The 21,594-nt window shown below is 51.9% G+C and overlaps 1 protein-coding gene across 1 annotated transcript in view; it reads left to right on the top strand.

Moving 5' to 3' along the window:
- Positions 1-20,750, top strand: part of USP31 (ubiquitin specific peptidase 31) — a gene marked incomplete at its 5' end in the record, with an annotated part of 46,402 nt that extends 25,652 nt beyond the window's left edge. The window contains 13 exons of the mRNA XM_019512592.1: positions 427-519; positions 1,921-2,056; positions 2,695-2,839; positions 3,733-3,916; positions 4,157-4,268; positions 4,467-4,561; positions 5,881-5,958; positions 6,461-6,590; positions 8,155-8,274; positions 9,500-9,725; positions 10,860-11,018; positions 11,512-11,664; positions 12,700-20,750. Coding sequence (XP_019368137.1) covers positions 427-519; positions 1,921-2,056; positions 2,695-2,839; positions 3,733-3,916; positions 4,157-4,268; positions 4,467-4,561; positions 5,881-5,958; positions 6,461-6,590; positions 8,155-8,274; positions 9,500-9,725; positions 10,860-11,018; positions 11,512-11,664; positions 12,700-14,234 — 3,166 coding nt within the window. The remainder of the gene's footprint in view (positions 1-426; positions 520-1,920; positions 2,057-2,694; positions 2,840-3,732; positions 3,917-4,156; positions 4,269-4,466; positions 4,562-5,880; positions 5,959-6,460; positions 6,591-8,154; positions 8,275-9,499; positions 9,726-10,859; positions 11,019-11,511; positions 11,665-12,699) is intronic.
- Positions 20,751-21,594: the final 844 nt, after the last annotated feature.

A 21,594-nucleotide genomic window follows, 5' to 3' on the forward strand; every position in this document is an offset into this window, starting at 1 on the left:
GAACTCAGTTCCTTGGAATTGGCTTTCTCCCTGACTGGTGGAGATTCAGGCATGTGCAGCACTTCTGCATAACAGTTGGGGTAGTGCAGAGACCCTCTGTGTCCTTTGTATTAGATTCAAGTGGCGCTGAATTATTAATTTCACAGTGGCTTCTACTGGAGTGAAGCCTGTTTTCCTGGTATGCCCTGCAACGAGTCCTGAGACTAATTGCTTGGTGAAGATCTGGGAATTAGTGGCCTTTCGCTTACAGCAACCGTCTGCCTGCAAAGACCCTGGGCTAAATCCAGCTGCTGTCTGTGGGGGAAGAGGTCTGCTTGGCAGAGCAGCTTTGTGGCCACGTGAGGGCTCTTCCTTGTTTGTGTGCATCATCGTTGGCCTGTCCTTGCTGTTGGAGATGTGACTTTACCCTGTTAATATTTCTAATAGGTCCTCCCTGACGTGCCCTCATTGCCAGAAGCAGAGTAACACCTTTGACCCTTTTCTCTGCATCTCTCTGCCGATCCCCCTGCCTCATACACGGTATGTGCCTATATATGCCATCGAGTTAAATTCTCTTCCCTAACCGGTGGTTGCGTCAAATCTTAATGCAGAAGAGAGAGAGATGCCAGTGGCATTGATAGCAGTACAGAAGGGACCCCTCCCCTTCCCAAACAGCAAAGAGGAGTGCTGGGTGGGACTGATTTTTTTTGCATGTGTGGATGCACGCGTGCAGGTTGCAGGAGATATTGAAATTTGTCATTTTTTTCCTATTTTAAAATGCAGTGAAAACAGGAAATGGGAAATTTTCTAGGGAAAGGACCCTCTGTTACATACCAGTGGAGGTGCTGGTTCTTTAGAGTCCTTGAATTTCATATTCTAAAAGAAAATGAAAAAATTAAAATGTTGTATTCCCAAAGGTTACACCAGAACTTTCCAGTCTCATTGATGCTTTTTATAACTTCCTTCTGATGCTAACTTGTTGAAATGCTGTTTCTGCAAAATGTTTTGGGTTCAGCAAATTGTCTTTTCCCAGCAGAAGATACTTTTGTTGGAAGGTTTTGCTCAGCTCTGGAAAAGGGTCTGCAAAAATCCTGCTGCTGCTCCTCCCACTCTCCCCAGGGATTTTTGCCACTGGCAGCCCTCTGAGAGCAGCTGTAGGCCATGCTACAAAGATCAGTGTCCTAGTGCTAGGACTGCCTTTTATAGAGGCAACTGAATTTTGTATGTCCCTGCTGTAGGTAAGAACACCCATTTGGCATGCACAGGAGAGGCAGATGCCCCAGAGGAGCAAGAGATGCATCTACCCCTTCCATTATCATACACATCTGAGGTGGAGAACAGATGTGGGATTTATCCGAAGTCCAATTGTCCCAGGCTTTGACTTGCAGCAATACAGGCATGGGACAGTTGTTTACATATGCAACTTGAATAGCAGTTAACTCTTAGCACCAGTTGTCCCACGGAAAAAGTGTTATCTCGGCACTCTACAAGCACTTAACATGGGACAATGAGTTTTCTGGGATCCTACAGGCATAATAAAAAGCTTTGTTCTGGAAGAAATCTGACGTCTGTATTTAGACATTTGGGACTTGGGGAGATGGGCTAATTCTGGTGTTCAGTGCCCACAGTCACCCCCTTACTTGACCCCATGGACATGGTGTGAGAGTCTTTACCATTCTAGTCATGGGCTTCTCACTATGGGAGCAGCTTTGGAGAACTGGGGCTGTGGTCACAGGAGCCAGTTCCTTATACCTTTTTACCCATTGCCAAGTGTGTGAGAGAACAGAAGGCACAGCCACCAAGTCATGGACACCTGGGTAATGTGTACATTGTAAATCTCCTTCTGTGGCTCCTGCAGCCCATCAGCACCAAGCTTTGCTGGGGCAGACCTGGGTTGTCTGCAGCCCAGCCCAAAGCAGTGCCCCCCTGTGCTCCCTGCAGGCCTCTGTACGTCACCGTGGTGTATCGAGGGAAGTGCTCTCACTGCATGCGGATTGGGGTAGCAGTACCTCTGTCGGGAACAGTGGCCAGGCTGCGTGAAGCAGTATCCATGGAAACCAAGATCCCCACTGACCAGGTAATGAGGGCTGGGCTCTGGTCCCCACAGCACCTGCAGGGTCCTGCAGGAGTCTTGAACCATTTTTCTATGTAAAGGCAGGGTAACACTGAGCGTGCAGGGATCAGACCAGTGCATCTGGAGATGTGGGGAAATTAGCTGGCTGCAGCAACAGGAATGCTTCGTGTTGGCCAGTGGGCTGCCTTTTACATGCAGCCCAGGCAGGGAGTGATACCGGCTGACTGTATGAGCTCTGTGAGGCATCAGCAGGCTGAGCTGCTTCTGATGCTCCTTTCTGAGTGAGGAAGGGAGGGTATGGTGCTTTTGCCCAGTAGCACTGCTGACTATGGAGAGAAACCAGCAGGGGCCCATGGGAAATGACTGGAGTTTTGAGTCTCTTGCGGGAGAACTATTAAGATGCCTTTGTATCTGTGGGATCCCCTAAACGCTAGCCTTCATGTACTTTTTGCCCCAGCTGTTCCTTCATAGGTAGGCCATTCCCCCACTTCTTACGAGCCAGCATTGGAAGGCTGAATTCCCATCCCTTGTCAGAATGCTTTGTTGAAGGTCTCTCAGCTTCCCTTTCTCAGAGGCTGAGCAGCTCAGCCCGGGGGGTGTGGGAGGTCTGACAAGTGCTGTTTCATTTCTGCTTCCTCCAGATCGTGCTGACGGAGATGTACTACGATGGGTTCCACCGTTCCTTCTGCGACACTGATGACCTGGACACAATTCATGAAAGCGACTGCATCTTTGCCTTTGAGACACCGGAGATATTTAGGCCCGAGGGGATCCTCACTCAGAGAGGTGAGTGGGTAACACTGCTTTATGCCCACATTGGAGTATTTTGAGGTAAGGAGGCTTGATGGCACATCTCCAAGACCTGGAGAGGAGTATGGAGATGGTTCTACAGACCCTGTGCTCCAACTTGGGTTGGCTGCTGTTTCCAGCAGACCTTGTGACTCTTCAGCTGACAGTGATGCTGGGAGTGACACAACATGGTTTCTTTCCCTCTCCTGAGCTGGGACTTAGCTTGGAGCTTGGCTGTGCCAGACCCTTGATCAGACCTGGAGGCTAACACTTGCTTATAATAGTTGGCTAGTTAGTGATATCTTTTTGGGGGCAGGGGAGGGGGACACAAATTGCTGCCCATCCTTTCTGATGACCTTGGGGCCTCAAATCTTGGCACTGACCTCTGCACTGCTGGGACACAGCCAGAGAAGGAAACTGAGGGAGCCAGCCAGGTTTGCTGGAGTTCTGTTAGTAGCACAGCTCTCACCAACCAGAGGAGGAAGCACCTGGGATGGGATGTAGATGGGAAATAGAAGCCGAATGTACATTTGAAACAATGAGCAAGGGGCTCTTCATTTAGACTTCAGACTGTTCTCCTGCATACAAACATCACGCCAGCCCTCTGCAAAGCTCTGATATAAACCACTTAGCTGGGTATTCAGTGTGAGGTACTAACTTTGTGGGGGTTCTAACTACATTATGTTGCACTGTATAGAAGTAATTGCATGTAAAATTAACTTGTATGCAAGTCAAATCCTCTCTGTGAATATGATTTAAAAAAACCAAACAAACCCAGTCTGGCGGCCTAATTTCACACTAATCCTCCGCTCTGAAGTGGAAGGCAGGCTCCTTGGGGGGACACGGCAGCTGAAGTAATGAAGAAAGCCTCCTTTTCCCTCTTGTTTCAGGAATTCATGTGAACAATAACCTGAATAACTTGAAATATGACACTGACCACTCCAGAATGACCTCTTATGCCCAAGGGGCGGTGAAGTCAGGGAAACTGGAAATCTCTTCCAGCAGGCCAGCAGCCAGTGACAAGATTGTATTGCTGGTTTGTAACAGAGCATGTACAGGACAGCAGAGCAAAAGGTAATGGTAAATGGGGGGGAATTGGGCAAGCTAATAGTCCCTCCTGGATCTGTCTGACCATCCCATTCAGGGTGTTGTCCCCAACTCCGAGCTTCGAGGCTCAAGCAGGGTTAGCACTCTCTTCAACATCATGCTGTAGATGTGGCATGAGGAGAGAATGACACTAGCTGAATTGGGGAAATGTCCCTCCAGAACCTCTTGTCTTCTAATCCCTTTTTAAAATGTGGCTCCCTTTGCCAGGTTTGGCTTGCCCTTTGTGTTGCACCTGGAGAAGACCATTGCTTGGGACCTGCTGCAGAAGGAGATCCTGGAGAAGATGCAGTACTTCCTGCGGCCCTCAGCTTGCATTCAGGTGAGGCGGACCCCTCTGCTCCCTGCCCAGACCTAGACCTTGGTTTCAGGTTGTCAAGCATATCTTTTTCGCCCCTGCCCAAGGAACCCTGACTGTTCAGAGCTCAGACAGCAGGCTTGAGCCTGGGAACATACAGGAACTTTTGAGTAAATTGGTCTGTTTTATTCAGCGAGTTAACTTTGTTTCTGTTGCACCTAGGTTTGTCCATTCAGCTTGCGGGTGGTGAGTGTTGTGGGCATCACGTACCTGTTACCTCAGGAGGAGCGACCTTTGTGCTACCCCACAGTAGAACGGTAAGCATGGCCCTCTTCCCCGGCAGGGCAAAGATGTTTCCCAGCTTGTGACTGACTGACTGGTTCTCCGTGGTGCAATTGAGCGTTTGCAGCTTAGACTGCTGCATTGTATAGGAGGGTGGCATAGACCCAGGCAGCAAGGGACTTGCTTTATTTTTATGATAATATTCTATTGGAATTGCACCTGATGACGTCCTCCTTGGTACCATTGGCAGCCCAACATGGAAGGGGACAGAAAGCAGAAGTGCTTGGGGAGGAGAGATGGGAGAAAGGAGGGCACAAGACCAGAGCAGCAAAGTGGTCATAAGCCACCCAGAACCTCCTGGACACCTGAGTGCAGCTCCCAGGTCTTGGAAGTGGCTGCATTGGTGTCTGTGGAACAGGAAGGGACATGTACTTCCAAAGGTCCCCTCAGTACTGGTGTGTCCCCTTGGTGGAACTGAAGATATCCTGTCATTCTCCTCTGGCCTGTTTCTAGCACCTCTCATCCCTCAGCATCTCAGGACCCTTGCCTGGGAGTTGCTTGGTGAGATGCGTGTAGCTGTAGTTTTCAGGGTGGTGGCCAAAGCTGTCTGACAGTGAGCTGAGGGGTGGGATGTCTTGCGCTGCTTAAGCAGTACGCTGCCAGTAGGGCAAGGGCTGAAGTTTAAACTGCACTTAAGGGATTTTGTGGCGGCTCTTGAACACCACAGTGTTGGATGTTGTGGAAATGCAGATCCCAGGCTAGGATGTCTGTGGGGCCCTGGGCAGTTTGCTGGGCACTGTCCTTCTGGAATTGTGTCCTTTACACTGAGCAGATGGGGATTCCAGTTTTGCAGGCAAAATAAAACTATCTGAATTCTCCCAGGTCTTGCTCACTGGACAGCCCTTGTAATGGGTAGAATTAGCCGCCATCCAATGGAGAAAATACCACAATGCAATGGGTTCACTGCCTTTGCATTCAGACAGTGTTTATGAGGTTGTGTGTGTGTTGCTTTCTCTCAGAACTCCTTGTTCACTTTACTCCATTTTGCACTGTGAAGCCTCTGTCCAGCACAGGACTTGATTAAACATTTTTTCCGGTGCAGCCTCTAGTCTCTGCTGAGGACAGAGGAAAACTGAGGAACATTGGCTGCACTTGTCGGACTATGTTAGTGGCCTGACTGGGTGGTGGCAGCAGGAGCGAGGCTAAAAAGATTCAGTTCTCTGGCCTAGCTGAGCTTTGCTGTATGAGGTGGTACTTTGCTTGCTGTGGGGTGGCTGGAGGCTGCGCATACAGAAAAGGGCAGCTCGGGCTTGGCAGTAAGGATTTTAACTACAACATCTGCTTCTCTCTCCAGGGCACTGAAGTCTTGTGGTCAGGGTGGAACTGCTCATGTGAAGTTAGTGGTAGAATGGGACAAAGAGACTAAAGACTAGTAAGTATGATGCCAGAGAGCCCTGTGCAGTTAGCTGCAGAGGAATGTTTGCAAACAGCCTGGCAAAATAGGAGTCTGTTGCAAAACCACAGATCATTTCCTGCTCTGGCTGTATTCTGGTCTAGACTGTACTAGACCATGTGGCTGCATGAACCTCAGGAGTGGAATCTTTGCCTCCATCTGGCCTGGCCTCTGCCAGATCGGAGGTCGTTGTTTCTATTGTAAATCCCCAGCTCCCGGCCCCTGACTCATTCATGTCAAGGAGCTTTAGATTGCATAGGTGTCAGCTGTCTGATCCACCCCCAAAGGAAGGCTCGGTGTCTACTACACACTGCTTCTTTCCTACCTTTTAGCTGTGCTGTTTGGGGTGAACTCTTACTGAGCCATCCTTGGCTGCGTGGTGGGGGAGGGATAGGTCAAGGTAGCAGCTGGGAGTGCTTCCTTCCCCCTGAGATGTAGTGTTGATGGGACAGACAGTAAGCGCCTTGTCTCCCTGCTGCAGTCTGTTCATGAATACAGAGGAGGAGTACATCCCGGACTCTGAGAGTGTCCGTCAGCAGAGGGAGCTTCACCACCAACCTCAGACCTGCACTTTATCTCAGTGTTTCCAACTGTACACCAAAGAGGAACAGGTAGGAGCTCAAAAGCTTGGACTCTCCTGTGGAGCGGGGTTGGACTGGAGCAGAGTGGCTGATTTTGCTGGAGCAGCTGTTCCCTCCTGCCCAGTGCTGATCCAGTGGGATTGTACATTTCTCTCTCTCTTCTACATACAAATCCTTCTTTCCCCCTGCTTTGCAGTGTCCTCCTTGTGCAGGAGCCTGCTTTCTGTAAGGGTTCTTTACAGTAGATGGAGATAGTGCAGACTGCTTCTCCCTCTCCTGGGAATTGGTCGCTTTTTGGGGCTTGTCCCTGGCTTGCCTCAGAGCAGAGATGTACATTGCTCTGTCCCCTGCAGCACAGGCTGCTGTGGGCACCCTCGACAAGTGCACCTGGGGAAATGCACAGATGCGGCTGCTCAGCCTGCTGCCTCTGCTTGAAGACTTCTCCTGTGGGCTGCTTTTCTCCAGAAGAGTTACACTTTCTGCTGCCGGTGTAGTCCCACTTAGCAGGGAGCACTTGGCTTATGGGAGTCTCTGGGCTGCTTGTCTCATGTCTCACTGTCTTTTGTAGAAGACGTTTGTAAATGCTTCCTAGGCAGAGGCTGCCAGTTGGGGGCCCTTGGAGGGCAGCCTCTTGCCAGCTGCTGGAGGAGGATAAAGCTGGGCCTGTAGAGTGGCGCACAGCACCACGACCCAGGCTGCAAATTGGACTGATGTTGCCAACGACATGAGCGGGGCTCTGTGTTTCTTAGCACTGTTTTGTAATCCTGTAACAAGTCAGGGTGTAGCCTCAAATCTAGGGTCCAGCCATGTGGATGCAAAGCTTTTAATAAGGCTTGAGCCGCTACTGTTGGTGTCTCCAGTCAGAGCTGGGAGAACAGAAGGCTTGTAGTTAGCCAGTTGTGGCCTCTGAGCCTGTTAGCCAGGGGACTGGTACTGGTTGAGGGAGGGAGGAAGATAATTCACCCCACTCGAAGAAAACCTCTTTCTTTCCAGCCTCCTGGCCCTGTAGCACTGGTACTAGCGGGGCTGGGGAGCAGGGAGGTGGGTCCCTTGGCTAGAGGGCAGCAAAGCATTGACCCTGACAGCCCTAGCCTGGGTTCTTCCTGCTCTGCCTTGTGCAGTAATCCAATTCCCATCCTTGCTGCCAGAAAGTGGTGTTTTAGCTGTTGAAAAGGGTTGCTGTGTCAGCCCGTCCAACCTGCCTGCGTTTGCCTTTAGCTTGTTCTGTTCTCGCTTGTGGGTGAAGAAGGGGGCATTTGCAGGTGGCAGTGGCTGCTGTGCACAGTTGCACTGGCTGAGCTGTAACGGGCCATGCAAGTGCCTGCTGCATGCTGCCTGTGTTCTGGGTGCTGCCGCTCTGAAGAGCCTTGAGATGCTGCAGCCCTCTCCTGGGAGGGTCCCCCTGCACTGTGGGGAGCCATCTTTGACCACGGTGCCAGGTGAACACTGCAGGTAGATGGGGCATGAGAGCTGGTGAGTTCAAGTTTCTGGATGTGCTTGTTGCGAGGCAGAGGTGAGCAGGCCTGTGTAGACATGTCAGTATTTTGAGTGAGATGTTTGGCAGCTAATGGCCACTGATGCTCCTTGTTCGTAGCTTGCTCCAGATGATGCATGGCGCTGCCCCCACTGCAAGCAGCTGCAGCAGGGGAGCATTACTCTGAGCCTGTGGACTTTACCCGATGTTCTCATCATCCATTTAAAGAGGTTTAGACAGGTAAGAACCAAGTGAGTGGAGTGGGGGATGGCTTTCAAGGCAGCAGCCCTCTGAGGATGGGCAGTTGATTGGAGATTTTTGCCCCTCGGCTCCATTGCAATGAAACGGCTCCCTCCCATGGCCGGCTGTACTCTTTGTAAGTGCAGGATTCCCAGAGGTGGCTGTACTGGCACCTGGGGCTCATGTGCATCTCGAAACAGAAGCTAAGTGCTCTGCAGCCCAGGTGGCAAGGGGTGGCTGCTCGTTGGCCCTTGTTCACGCTGCCTTCCTGCCTGCACATTCCTTGCCTGTCTGCTGGAGCAGCTCCTCAGCTGGGAGCTCTGCTCTGATGCTGCATCACTGACGATGTCTCTGGCTGAGCAGCCTCTGGAAGGATGCGCTGCATCAGTAGGAACCAGCAGCACACTTATACAATGGGGAACTCCTTACTCGAGAGCACGGAGGCAGAAAGGGATCTTGGAGTCATTATTGACTCCAAGATGAACATGGGCCGACAATGCGAGGTCATGGTTGGCAGGGCTAACCGGACCTTGTCGTGCATCCACAGGTGCATCTCGAGTAGAGCCAAGGAGGTGATCCTCCCCCTCTATGCGACGCTGGTCAGGCCACAGCTGGAGTATTGTGTCCAGTTCTGTGCGCCCCATTTCAAGAGGGATGTGGACAACATGGAGAGGGTCCAGAGGAGGGCCACCCGCATGATCCAGGGACAACAGGGCAGACCCTACAGTGAGAGACTGCGGGACCTGAACCTATTCAGCCTCCACAAGAGAAGGCTGAGGGGGGACCTGGTGACCGTCTATAAACTCACTAGGGGGGACCAGAAGGGTTTGGGGGAGACGCTGTTTCCCCTAGCGCCCGCTGGCATAACAAGGAGTAATGGGCACAAGTTGATGGAGAGGAGGTATAGATTGGACATCCGCAAAAACTACTTCACAGTTAGGGCGGCTAGGAGCTGGAACCAACTTCCAAGGGAAGTGGTGCTGGCCCCTACCCTGGGGGTCTTTAAGAAGAGGCTGGATGCCTACCTGGCTGGACTCGTTTGAGTCCCATTTCTCTTTTTGGGGTTTTTTGTTGTTCTCCCGCCCTGGCGGGGGGTCGGGCTAGAAGATCTACTAGGTCCCTTCCGACCCTTAATCTATGAATCTATGAATCAGTCAGGCCCTCGTGGTACAGCTGTGCCTCTGTCCCAAGCGGCCACTGTAACTCGCTTCCTTTCTTCAAACAGGAAGGAGACCGAAGAATGAAACTCCAGAACATGGTCAAGTTCCCGCTGACCGGCTTGGACATGACACCTCACGTCGTTAAACGCAGCCAGAGCAGCTGGAGCCTGCCGTCCCACTGGTCGCCATGGAGACGACCCTACGGCCTTGGAAAGGATCCCGAGGACTATATTTATGACCTGTACGCCGTGTGCAATCACCACGGCACCATGCAAGGGGGGCACTACACAGGCAAGCGCTCTGCAGCTTTGCATGTGATGCGACTGGTCTTGATAACGCCAGCCTGCTCGCTGTCAGCGAGCCTGCATGGCTTTGCCTGGGACCTGCCTCCCTGAGCTCTAGGAGCCTGAGCTTGCTGCTTGTGGGAATTATGGGGTGTTTGGGGAGCTTGCTCCACTCCTCTGCAAGCATGGACCTGTGCACTCTGGGCCCAGATTCCCTTTGTGTATCCCAGAGTATGTCATGCCATGGGTAGGTGCAGATGAATGGTGAGATGGCTGATTGCTTGGGTGCGCTGCCAGGGAGGGCTGGAGAAGCACATAGGGGCATGTTCAGTACTGCTTACCCTCCCATGGGAGTTTGCCAGAGTGCAGGTTGCTGAGTGCCTTGGACAAAACCCTTCCCCTGAAGGGCAGAGTGGATCACAGACAGAATTCTTTGGTCTTACTGAATTGTATCCCGTGCTCCTCCCTGTCTGCTCCTCTTGAAAGAAGTTCTGGTTTCTTGCTGCTGTCTCTGGACAAATGAATCGTCCGTGTCTCTTTCCAGGCACTTTGTGCTCAGTACTCAAAGCAGCAAACTTTTACTTCCAGGCCACATTCTGCCTGGGCTAGGCTTATATGTCAGCTGCATTTGCAGATCCCAGGCTTATAATGGTCACTCTTACTTGCCCTTGTAGATCTCGGAGCAGCTGGAGGGAGTCGGGGAATTCCCTATCTGCGATGCCACACTTTGAGCTTGAAGTGTGCACACCCTGTTCCTCAGGTGTTTCTCTGAGTGCTGGTGCTGTCCTGTTCTGGATAGCTGAGGTGGGCGAAGATACAGGACTAGAGACCAACTCCATAAATCCACAGGCAACAGCAGGTGACCCACCCCAGAGTGAGCTCCTCCCCCTGCAGTGGCAGAGTCGGAAGCCCCAGGTGCTGGCGTGTGCAGCATATAGCACTTGGCTTTTTTTGGCAAGCTTCCTGCTCGTGTCAAGAGCGCTGCTTCCCCTCTCCAGGGTGTTGGAGCCTGTGGAAGGAGCCGAGGCCACCTGCAGACTCACGTACCTGACTTGGATGCTGGGTTAGCAGGAGTCAAGTGAGGGGTGCCTGGTGGAGTGAGGTCTCTGACTGGTGTTCTCTCTGTCTCCTTCTCTCTCAGCTTACTGCAAGAACTCAGTGGATGGCCAGTGGTACTGCTTTGATGACAGTGAAGTGCAGCCATTGTCGGAAAATGAAATTTGCAAGCAGACGGCATATATCCTCTTCTACCAGAGGCGTACAGCAATCCCATCGTGGTCAGCCAACAGCTCTGTGGCAGGTATGGCTGGGTTGGCTTTCTCAATGGATAGATAGGATTGAAGCAAAGGCACTAACCTGGGGCTCGGGGTGCTGCTGAGTGGACACCAGGGAGACAGGTCAGGCAGAGTTGCTGCCCAGGGGCTGAGGAAGGGCACAGTTAAGTTGATCAGGTGGATTTACGTGGTATCTGTGGCAGGGCCAGGCAGAAGCCAGGCCATCGGGTTGGAGTGCTGGTGCAGGATCTGTATCCTTGGGGAGCTGGGTTGTGTTCCTGGGCAGGTCCTATCCTTGCTGTAAGCACAGTGCTAGCTGCCTGTCATTCGTGGTTCAAGGGTTCAGCTGTAGGTGAATGCATTCCCTCCCCAGCAGTCATGTAGGCACAGCTCTGGCTTCTAGGTCTTAGTGTTACAGTTGAACCACTTGTGACCTGTCACTGGCCCGGCTTGGAGGCGTGTGATGTGCAACTGGCTGAATGCTCTGGGTCTGATTGAAGTGCCCTGACCCCTCTGCAGGTTCCACAAGCTCGTCGCTGTGTGAGCACTGGGTAAGCCGCCTTCCTGGCAGCAAACAGCCCAGCATCGCCTCGGCCGCTTCCTCCCGACGCACGTCCCTGGCCTCGCTCTCGGAGTCCGTGGAGCTGGCTGGTGAAAGGAGTGAGGACGATGGTGTGTATAAGCCCTGATGCCCTGGGGGGAGGCTACCATCAAAACCTGTTCACTAGGACTGTGGTCCCTGAACCCCCCATCTCCCTGCAGCACAACAGCAGAATGCCTGGTCACAGGGGGGAGGGCAGGACCCTTGCTGATCTGGGAGGACTGTGGGATGGTGTGTCCAGTCCCTGGAAGCTGGTGAGCAGCTCCTGATGCTCCATCCTGCCCAGGGTGATGCTGAAGGGTGCTCTCCTGTGTGGGGGGGGAAACGGGGACTGAAGGGCTTTGAGAGAGAGGAAGTAGGTGAAACCTGGAGTACCTCCCTTGGCGCTCCTGCTGCTTGCAGCCCCATGACCTGGTGCGTTGGCATGTCACAGGCTGGGTGTGTACTGCTGGGGGAATGAAGAGGGTGCCCAGATCTAACAGTGAATGTGTTAATTTCTTAAGTGACCCCAGAACTGCTGACTGCTCCCCTTTGTCCAGGGGCTTCCAGTGGCTTTGGCTTTGAAGGGAAGTGCAAAAGGTGGTGGTTGGATGGGGGTGGGGCCAGGGAGTCCCACTAAGTCTGCAGTAATAGTCCAGTGCCTCCAGAGTCAGGCACTGGGGAGGTTCCTCCCTCACGCAGTTACTGTACCAGCTGTCAGTAAATCCCACTCTGTAGCCACCCATTGGGAGGAAGCCCTTGGCACCTGCTCCAGAGGGGAGGTCATGGGGAAGCTTTTGGGTTCCTTAAAATAAAAATGAATTTGTGAAACTGGACTCAGATGTGAGGACTTTCAAATAGCACATGCGTTAGCCAGCCCCCTGCTCTACAGGGCCAAGAGGAGGCTCTGGCCTTTGCATAAAACTCTGGAGAGAGCTGCTTCCAGCTGGGCTGTGGGGTGGTCGGGCAGGCTTCTCTCCTTAGACTTTCTTTAGCTGCCTGTGCCCAGAGCTCTGTCCAAGAGGGGGACGGGTAAGGTGTGACATGGGCTGTGTGCAGCAGGGGCCCTTGACCCATCTCCTGTCTGGCTTTGTCAGTAAGCAGCGTGTTGCTTTCTTTCCTTGCAGGGGGGTTCTCAACTCGGCCCTTCGTAAGAAGTGTCCAGCGCCAGAGCTTGTCTTCTCGTTCCTCCGTCACTAGCCCTCTAGCAGTGAGTGAGAATGGCATGCGGCCTTCATGGTCGCTCTCGGCGAAGTTGCAGATGCGCTCCAACTCCCCCTCCCGCTTCTCGGGGGATTCACCCATTCACACTTCGGCCTCGACGCTGGAGAAGATCGGGGAGGCTGCTGATGACAAAGTGACTACCTCGTGCTTCGGCAGCCTGCGGAACCTCTCCAGTAGCTACCTGGAGCCCTGCGACGGCAGCCGGCGAGAGCACAAAGCCGCGCGCAGGGCCCCCCTGGCTGTCATGGAAGGCGTACTCAGAGAGGAGCCTGTTGCACGGACACCCAGCTCTAGCCTCCCAGTGGCTCCTGGGAAGAGTGCGGGGCAGGTGGACCAGAGTCATCCTGCCCTGGATGCCTTTGACAACAACAATCAGATCGCCTTTGTAGATCAGAGTGACTCTGTGGAGAGCTCCCCTGTCAAGGAAGGGAAAACTCTCAACGGGACAGTGGCATCTTTAGAGAAGGCAGAGAGCACCCCCAAGAAGGCTCCCCACTCCAAAGGAGCTGCTGAACCAGACAAGAGCTTGAGGAAAGGAAGGACAGCCTCGTCTAGCCAGGACTCCTCGACCTCCCACCCCTCGCCCCCACCTTTAAAGAGCTCTCAGAAGGTGTGCCGTTCCAGGAGCAAGATAGACTCTTCCCGGGCCAGTGGGCGACATGCATCCCCTGCCCCCAGCCAGGCTAGGAAAGAGCCTGGTCCCAGGACACAGGACACGGGGTCATCAGCTCATCAGAAACAGAAGTCGGTTTCTTCTCCTTCCTCCGCAGCTGCCAAGAAAACTACATCAGGTTCGACAGTGAGGGGTCCCTCTGGGAAGAGCAAGACATCGGATCGAAGCCTCAGCAGGGAGGGCTCCAAAATAAGCCTCGGTTCAGACAAGACAAGCATCACAACCAGCTCCAGAACCAGCTCCCCGCGGGTCAGCCACTCCCGGAGTGAGAGCAGGACGGCAGAGAACAAGCACGTGCGCAGCTCCTCCATGGCCAGCCTGCGGTCCCCCAACACGGGCACGCGTTCAGGCCTGAAGAGGGACAGCAAGTCAGACGACAAAGGCCTGTCGTTCTTCAAATCAGCCCTGAGGCAGAAGGAGACCCGCCGCTCAGCCGATCTGGGCAAAACCACGATGCTCTCGAAAAAGACGGCAGGGGGCTCCTCCAAGTCGTGTAGTAGGACTGCAGTTGAGGACAAGTCGGAGAAGAGCAGTCTGCCCCTGTCCTCTCAGCCAACCCCCAACCCTACTGCAAAAGAGAAGCTTTCCTCAAAAGATGTCGCACCCACCAAGCATTCTCTGCTTTCCAGCCGCAAATCCAAGTCTTCCCAGCCTGATCCCGGAGCCCAGTCACCTGCCAGTGGCAAGCAGTCTGCTGATAAGTCATCAAAAAAGTTACCTTCCAGCATGCAAGTGTCTGCACGGCCTTCTCTGAAACCTCAGTGAGATGCTGCGATCCAGGTGTTTTTCTTTCTTCTGTTGAGAAGCTAATTTATTCTGAGTTCTTGTTTTTTGTTCATGTGCCTAATGTGAGTCTGAGGAGAACTGAACTCCAAATTGTCAAAGCGCCTTTTGATTCTGCCATCAAACCAAATAGCCACAGGCGGCCAGTGTCAGTACAAGCAGTCTGGCTGGAGTCATTGTAGAACATGAATGCAACTGTCCCATAGCATTTATACAGAAGTCTCTTTGTAGAAAAATGCAACAATTATCTTCAGACACTAGGTTTAAAACCTGTAACCCAGTCGCACTGTAACGAGCGTGCTTTGTAGAACTGTGAACTAATATTCCTTTGGTTTACGCCGAGCAGGCTCTGTGCACGCTGACGCGTGGCCTTGTTCTGATCTGCGGAAGATGTGAAGGGAACTGTGGAAAGGAGAGACTGCTGCTTCTTTGTGCTCTCCCCCATTTTTTCAAGCTTTTTTAAGGGCAATATCTCAACACTAATGTTGTTTCTCAGGTATATACTCAGCCGGTATAGGAGGGATTAGCATTAGTGAACAGACTGGTCCAAAAGGTACTCACCGTGTGTGTGTGTGCGTGTGTGTGCGTGCGTGTGTGCGCGTGTGTGTGTGTGTATAAGAGGTTTTTTTCATTCCAACAGACTTCAGTTTTATAAAGCATAACCTGCATTTTTTTGTTATTGCCATCCATGGAGACCTCAGTTTTGTCCCCTCTACCTCCCTTCTCCCTTTGAAATGTTACACTAAACAACAGAGGACATCACTAGCCAACTTGCAAGCCAGTAGCTAAGAAAGGTCCAAGGTAGGAGGAATATTACAAATACAAAGGAAGACTGCTGTCTTCATAGATACTTGAATGGTGGTGATGCTGTTAGGACCCTCATTCAACTCCTGAGAAGAAGCATTTTCTAATAAGCTCATGTGTGTAATTGTAGTGGTATGAACTGCCTCCCTGATCTATAGGAGTAGTGTTTTGATGTCAGGCATTCGCGACTCCTTTGATTTCTCTCAGAATGCTTTGAAAACCCTCTTCACGTGGAAGAGGCCATGCCAAAAACCATGGAAAGGGTTTCGGCTTCTAGCGTAGTGCCACATTCTCTCCAACATCTATTTTCTGCTCACTGACGGGTCCAGCTGAAGCCTTGAGACACCAAAATGGCTCCAATTCCCTGGTAGACAAGGATGGCTGTCAGGGTTAAAAAAACACTACATCTAGCACCGTCTTTGCATGCGCTGAAAGGTGGAGTCCTCAAGTGCTCTCATACCCAAGGGGAATTCTCTTTTCTTTATTTCTTGAGTTGCCATTAATATGTCATATCCTTGTTAGAAAAATAACTGTCCTTCATGTGTGGCACCAACCTCTTAGCCTGTGATAAGCTGGCAGATGGTAGTGAAGCAGTGCTTCTGTGTGCTTATCTCCAGTTCGCATTGCGTCCAAGTTCAGTCTTTGCCTATCGGATGATCTCTCCTGGCTCCATGAGCCTCTGTCCAGACGGACACATTCGTTACCCTTTCCTGCTAAATACTGCAACAGCAAATGGCCCTGGAACAAATTGCTCTCATTAAACATCTTACTCCATCTCCTTTCTCATGAGCCTGTGCATGGGTGAAGCTGCTGGAGAAGTGGCTCGCTGGTCACTGGCTGTGGCACCCAGCTGCTCTGATCATTTTGCACCCAGTTCTCCAGCACAACCACAACAGGCTTTGAGAGGGCTTATCCTCGGGGTGACCATCACCCAGGTAGTCTTGCACATACAGCTGGCATGTGTGTTCTGCTGAGCCCTCTGCCATGTGAATGGGAACCCAGGGGCCAGGCAGCTCCAGGCTGCACAGATCTGACTGCATCTCTTGTGGTCCATGTCTTTGGGGCCTGTAAGCAGTGGCAACAGCCTGCAGTAACCCTCTAGTCTGCCCGGTGGGCTGTAATTTAAAATGCAAGTGGAGCTACTTTCTTAATCTGTTCCTGCTCCTGTGTGGTGTTTTCCTCCTCACTTTGCAGAGCAGGAAGGGGTAGAAAAGCATTGGTTCTTTTTGTATCCAGCAGAGCAGATAGGAGCTACTAAACGCACTTCTGCGGTGCTAACCAACTCCCTGGAACTTTGATATGGAAGCATTAATTGAAGGCCTTGTCTATATTAAGATCTTGCACCGCGGGTGCTGCTTCCTTCCAGCAGCTCTCCTAGCAGGAATGCAGTGTTAGTAGCTGGTGCTAACGTGGTTGGAGACTTTCCATAGATGATGCCTCATTTTATGTGCTCTCAAATGACGTGACATCACGCAGCGTGACCGTGGAATTGCTCCCTCCCCTTGCTTTCTTGCTGGGGTGGCCTGCGCGATGCAGATGGGCACCAGGTTATGGTTTCTGAGCAGTGCATTTAGCCCCTGCGTTCCCTTCCTTCTTGAAGCAAAATTGCAGGCATTTCTGAACACTTATTATAGACCCAGGCCCATCCAGTGTGCAGGTACTGTGGCGATAAGGATGCTATGTGGGCACTGGCTGTGATGCCAGAATGGGAATAAGAAGTTTCTTGATGCCAAATGTTCCAGCTGCACAGATTTAAAGCAACAGTTGCCTCCTGGTAAAGGGCAGTTTTGACACCACCTCTGCTAGCTCCCAAATCTTCTGTCTTTCTGGAAGTTGTACTCAATGTGGGTCACTACTGGCACTTCTGAAAACAAGGACTGGTGTGCACAGGCAGACGTGGGACTGACCGGCTGGCTTTGACAACATTGCTATCTTTCCTTTCCTCTCCCTTTGGGGAAGAGTGTACTGATGAGATCTCCCACTGCACGAGTGATGCCGCTGTCCTCCAAGTGCAGCCTGCCACAGGAATGAGCCCCAGCTCACAGGATGGCCCTGGTTGTTAAGACCTTTCCCAGCAACCTGCTTTTGCCTGGGCAGGCTCAGCTGTACAGTAAACCCATGCAGCTTTTCATGGGGGGGGGGGGCCTGGGTGCAGCCAGTGGCCTCTTACAATAAGGTGCACGTATGTGGGCAAATTCAAGCAGGTATGTAGTCACCAGAAAGCAGTCTGTCTTCACGGGCGTGTGAAATGCAAGCATAGAGCTACGGGGAAGGTGTTGTGACAATCTGCTGCTGCTGCTCTCTGTAGCCTCTGCCCTTTAGGTGTTCTGGATTTCCAGCACAACGTGAAATGTTTTGGTCTGTGATGCCTAAACTGTTGGCACTTCCGGACCAGAACCGTTGTGCCGAGGAATCCAAGCTGAACACCTGGACTGTAATCCCCGACTGAACAGGTGCTCGGAGGTAGACATTTCCAGAGCAGCCTGCAGGACACTGGAGGCTGCCCGTGACAAGCGACGTTGCCAGAGTCTCCTTTTCTCCTCTCCGGTGGATGGGAGGAGCAGGACCCGGCTGCGTGCGTGCTGCAGCCCAAACACATCATAGCGCAATGTTGACGTCCCCTGGGCTGCAACTCCTTGAAAGCCAACCTGGACTTGGCTTTGTATTCCAGTCCTGTCAATGTGTAGGCCTGGCCAGTCAGTCTGAAGCAGTGGCACCTACGTGGTTTGTAGCAGCTTCTTTCTTTTGGTCTGGAGCTGCTTGGTGCTAATGTGGAGATGTGACCTGCACAGGAAGCCGGGCCCAGCTCCACCTGGAGCCTGTGAGGCTGTGCACTGGCCTCAATTCAGTGAGCAGCTGCAGTCCTGCTCCATCTTGCTAGCGTGCTGCAGCCTGGCGCTCCTGCCCGTTTTTGCCTGGGACACAGTCTGGCCCCCGTGGAGGAGTTCAGCCCTGAAGGGAAATGCTGCAGGTCAGAAGCAGTCAGTTGGAAGAGGAAGCTGTGCTGTAACCTCCTAGGTGCAAAATGTCTTTCAGCGAGGGAAGTGCCATACTAGCCTTGTCCTCAGATGCAGCCTCCCGAGGGACCAGAGGGGAGGGGTGAGAGCCCCTGGGAGGCCTGATCCATGCTGTAGCCGTCTGCAGATTAATCCAGTGGGAACAAGCCCGGTTAGGAAATTGTGTTGATTAAAAAGGCTCTCTAGTTTCTAGTTGCTCCTAATCCAAGCATTAGGAGAGTGGGACCTTCATCCCACAGCTAGCTGCTTGCTCAAGCCATCTCCAGAGAGATTATTTTCACCATTTGGGGGCTGAATTTTTTGGATCTTATTTCATAGTAAGCAGATTATAAGCACATTTTCAATGAAATGTATTATAGAGGCACCTTGTACTTTGTATTATTCACATTTGATAGACAAACTGGTGCCTATGACTCTTTGATAAGCATCTCACTTTGGATGTATGAACTTTTAACCCTTTCAATCTTACACAGTCCACATGGCTAATCAAAGACCACACACTTTCAGTAGCAAACTTAATGGCTTGGATACAGTACCTTTCCCTGCCCTCTTTCCATGCAGAGCTGTTTGCTTTCACAGCAGAAATCCGAGCATGAGCAACACCTTTTTCTGAAGCACCGGAGGCAGTTTTTTGCATGGCAACTCCTGCTATCCCGAATGCATGCACTTACTAACTATGCAAGCCACTAATGCAAACCATCGACCGTGCTGTTTCAGAAGCTGCCAGGTAGACTCTGGAGCTTTGTCTTGAGCCTGTAGTTTTGTTTCCCAGTGCAGCTGCGCGTCAGCACATAGGAGCATGTAGCTGGTTTCTTGCTTTATTTGCACACCTTTCATGCTTTCCTTTGCAGAACTCTGGATTACTGACAAAGACTGGAGCATAGAATCAAGTCAAAGGAACCTGAAGGGTTGAAAATGTGAACAAACTGGTTTTCTATTTTGTATTTTTTTTTTTTTAATCGGGACTAGCCTGATCTACGTTCTGTACATAGCCTGCCACTTCCTGCACAGTTTCAATGACACGTGCTAGTACATGAGAAGGGGAGGCTGCCCATAGCAGTGTGGACAGTGGAGAGACCACTGGGGAGTTTCAGGGTTGTGGAAGGGAGAGGGCTCCGGCTGCGGCGCTGTCTGTCTCGGCAGCTAGGCTTTGGTACCTAGGCTCCTCCTGCCCTCCCCAGACCCCGATGCACTGCCGGCCTGCGTGCCCTTCTGCTCTTGCTTTAAGCCCACCGTGCTGCTCGAGCTGCTCTGAGCCCTTCTCGTACGACCGCAGGTGTTGCTGCCAGTGGAGCGTGTGCAGGGCGGCACGGGGCTCACAGGTCTTGGCAAATGAGCTGCTGGTCTCAAGGCATCTTGCTTCAGAGCTGGGTTTCAGGTGGGCCCTTTTCCCTAAGGGGGAATGGAGGAGCCAGTAGTCTTGCTTGAAAGCTTGATTGTGAACATGGTAGGAGATGCTGCCTCTTACTCTAACTTCCTCTCCGACTCGGATGTGAGCTAGCAAGTGCCAGGCAGCAAGGACCCCCCCGTTCATGTGTGACATGCATCAGCCTCACTTCTTTTCTGGGCTTCTGTGCCAGGAATCCCCCTTCCTTTCCCACCCCCCTCGAGTTGAACAGCAATTGTAAAGAAGGTTTGCTTGGAGATACCATTCCAAATGATTTTCCTGTAATCCTCTTTGTATCTTTCCTGTCATTTGCCTACTAATCCGAAATAATTTGTCAGTATCTAATGTTATCCGTAGAGGCAACTGAAATTTAGTTTTAATCTGTGGTGAGATGAAATAGTACGTGGTTTTCCTGAATAAAAGCACCGCAAAGCATTTGTTACTCTTCGAAGCTTTAGTTTGCAGGATGAAGAGAAAAATGAATATTTCTGCAATACCTTTTTTTCCCCCTTACGTTTAGGCATTTTAAAGGCAATAGCACCCACCTTCCCTGCAAATCCAGTTTAAATTAAAAGACACAGATTAAAACTAAGTGCAAACCAACAGATCCTGTCCCACTTATGACTCTGCAGCACAAACACGTTGCAAGAAAGCTAGTGTTAGGGTCACGTAGCATTTGTGTAGTGCACTATACCAATGCCTCTAGGTGCTATATCGCCTCGGGTAGTATTACTCAAAGGGAACATGGGCTACAAATGGCCAGAGTGCTTCCTTGTGGCCTTTGTAGTATTAATTTGTACAGATTTGCTCACCAACTGTGCCTCACCATTGGTTAAAATTGAATTTTAAGTCCTGTTACAAACGCAGTTTCTCTTCTGGTTTCCAAGTCTGGTTTTACACTGGAATATTTACAGTTCTAAAAGCTGCATGTCGTATCACTGTCCACAGAGGCTGGGACGTGGGGCTCCCCACACCTTTGATATCCTCTCTGTATTTTAACGTTTTTGAACTGTACAGTAATCCGGAGCGCAGGCTGTCTTTTCTTGAGGTTGAACATTGTACCATAACTTTTAAATTATTTGAGGACAAGTGCATGAGACTGTGTCGATGCCTTTTTATTATTTATTTGTATGTTTTATTATTCGAGGTGTATGCACTTTTAATATGCAGAATTTATATTTTTATGTTAAAAATCCATTTTCTTTCTGAAAGCAGTGTTTGGATACAAGGAATCGGAATCAAGTGAAAAAGGGGAAAATGTAATAAAATACAATAAATTTATTACCAGGTGCCACAGCTGAGTGAGCCTTCTTCAGGGCCCTTTCCTGCCCCCTCCAGTGTCTCTGCCTTCTGGTTTTGCTCTTCCTTTCCCCCTTGGTGCCTGCCTCGCTGCTGTTCCTGGGCTGCTCTGCACGCCCCCGTGCCCGGAGCCCTTTCCCAGGCCTGCTGGACATGGCCGTTCTCTCTGGCCAAGTCCCTTCTTGGGTCCTCCCTAGCAGAGGCCCTGGTGACACCGCCCTGCTGCATTTGGCCTCGATCGTGTTACCTGTGAGCTGCCCATTGCGGTGCCACACGAGGCCCTTCCCCGTGCCGCTGAGCCCCATGGCTCCTCTGCCAGCACCAGCACGGCCTGTTTCCTGGCCGCTAGATGGCACAGCCGGCTGCGTTATCCCCGCCTGCGGGGGTGTTGGTCTGAGGATGTAGGCAGACGAGGTTTTTTGGGTAGATGTGATCTCTTTTTATTAGGCCAAGTAAATAGTTTGAAAAATTTGTTCTCTGCAAGCTTCCGGGCAAAACGCTCTTCAGGCATAGGCAGCAATCCCTCCACCGGTCCTCCTGGGCCAGCAGACCCAGCTCTCCCAGGCAGTGACAGCCGAGGCCCAGCTCCCTAGCGCAGGGCAGAGCCCGCAGAGCCTGCCCAAGCGGCCCTTGTGGGTGGGGGAATAGCCCCCTCCCTCTCACAGGGCCCTGCCTGCCCTGGGGCAAAGTGGCTGCAAGCTGGACCAGGTGTTGGGGTTGAGGGGAGGCAGCGGGGACTAGGAGCTGCAGCCCCCCTGCCTGCGAGGGCTTTGTCCCTCGGCAAGGGGCAGCACTGGCGGGGTCTCCGTTGCCTGAGTAGCCGCAGCCTGTCGCC

This window comes from Gavialis gangeticus, unplaced genomic scaffold (genome assembly GCF_001723915.1).
Source record: "Gavialis gangeticus isolate Ggan-Ray unplaced genomic scaffold, GavGan_comp1, whole genome shotgun sequence".
Taxonomy (NCBI): Eukaryota; Metazoa; Chordata; order Crocodylia; family Gavialidae; genus Gavialis; species Gavialis gangeticus.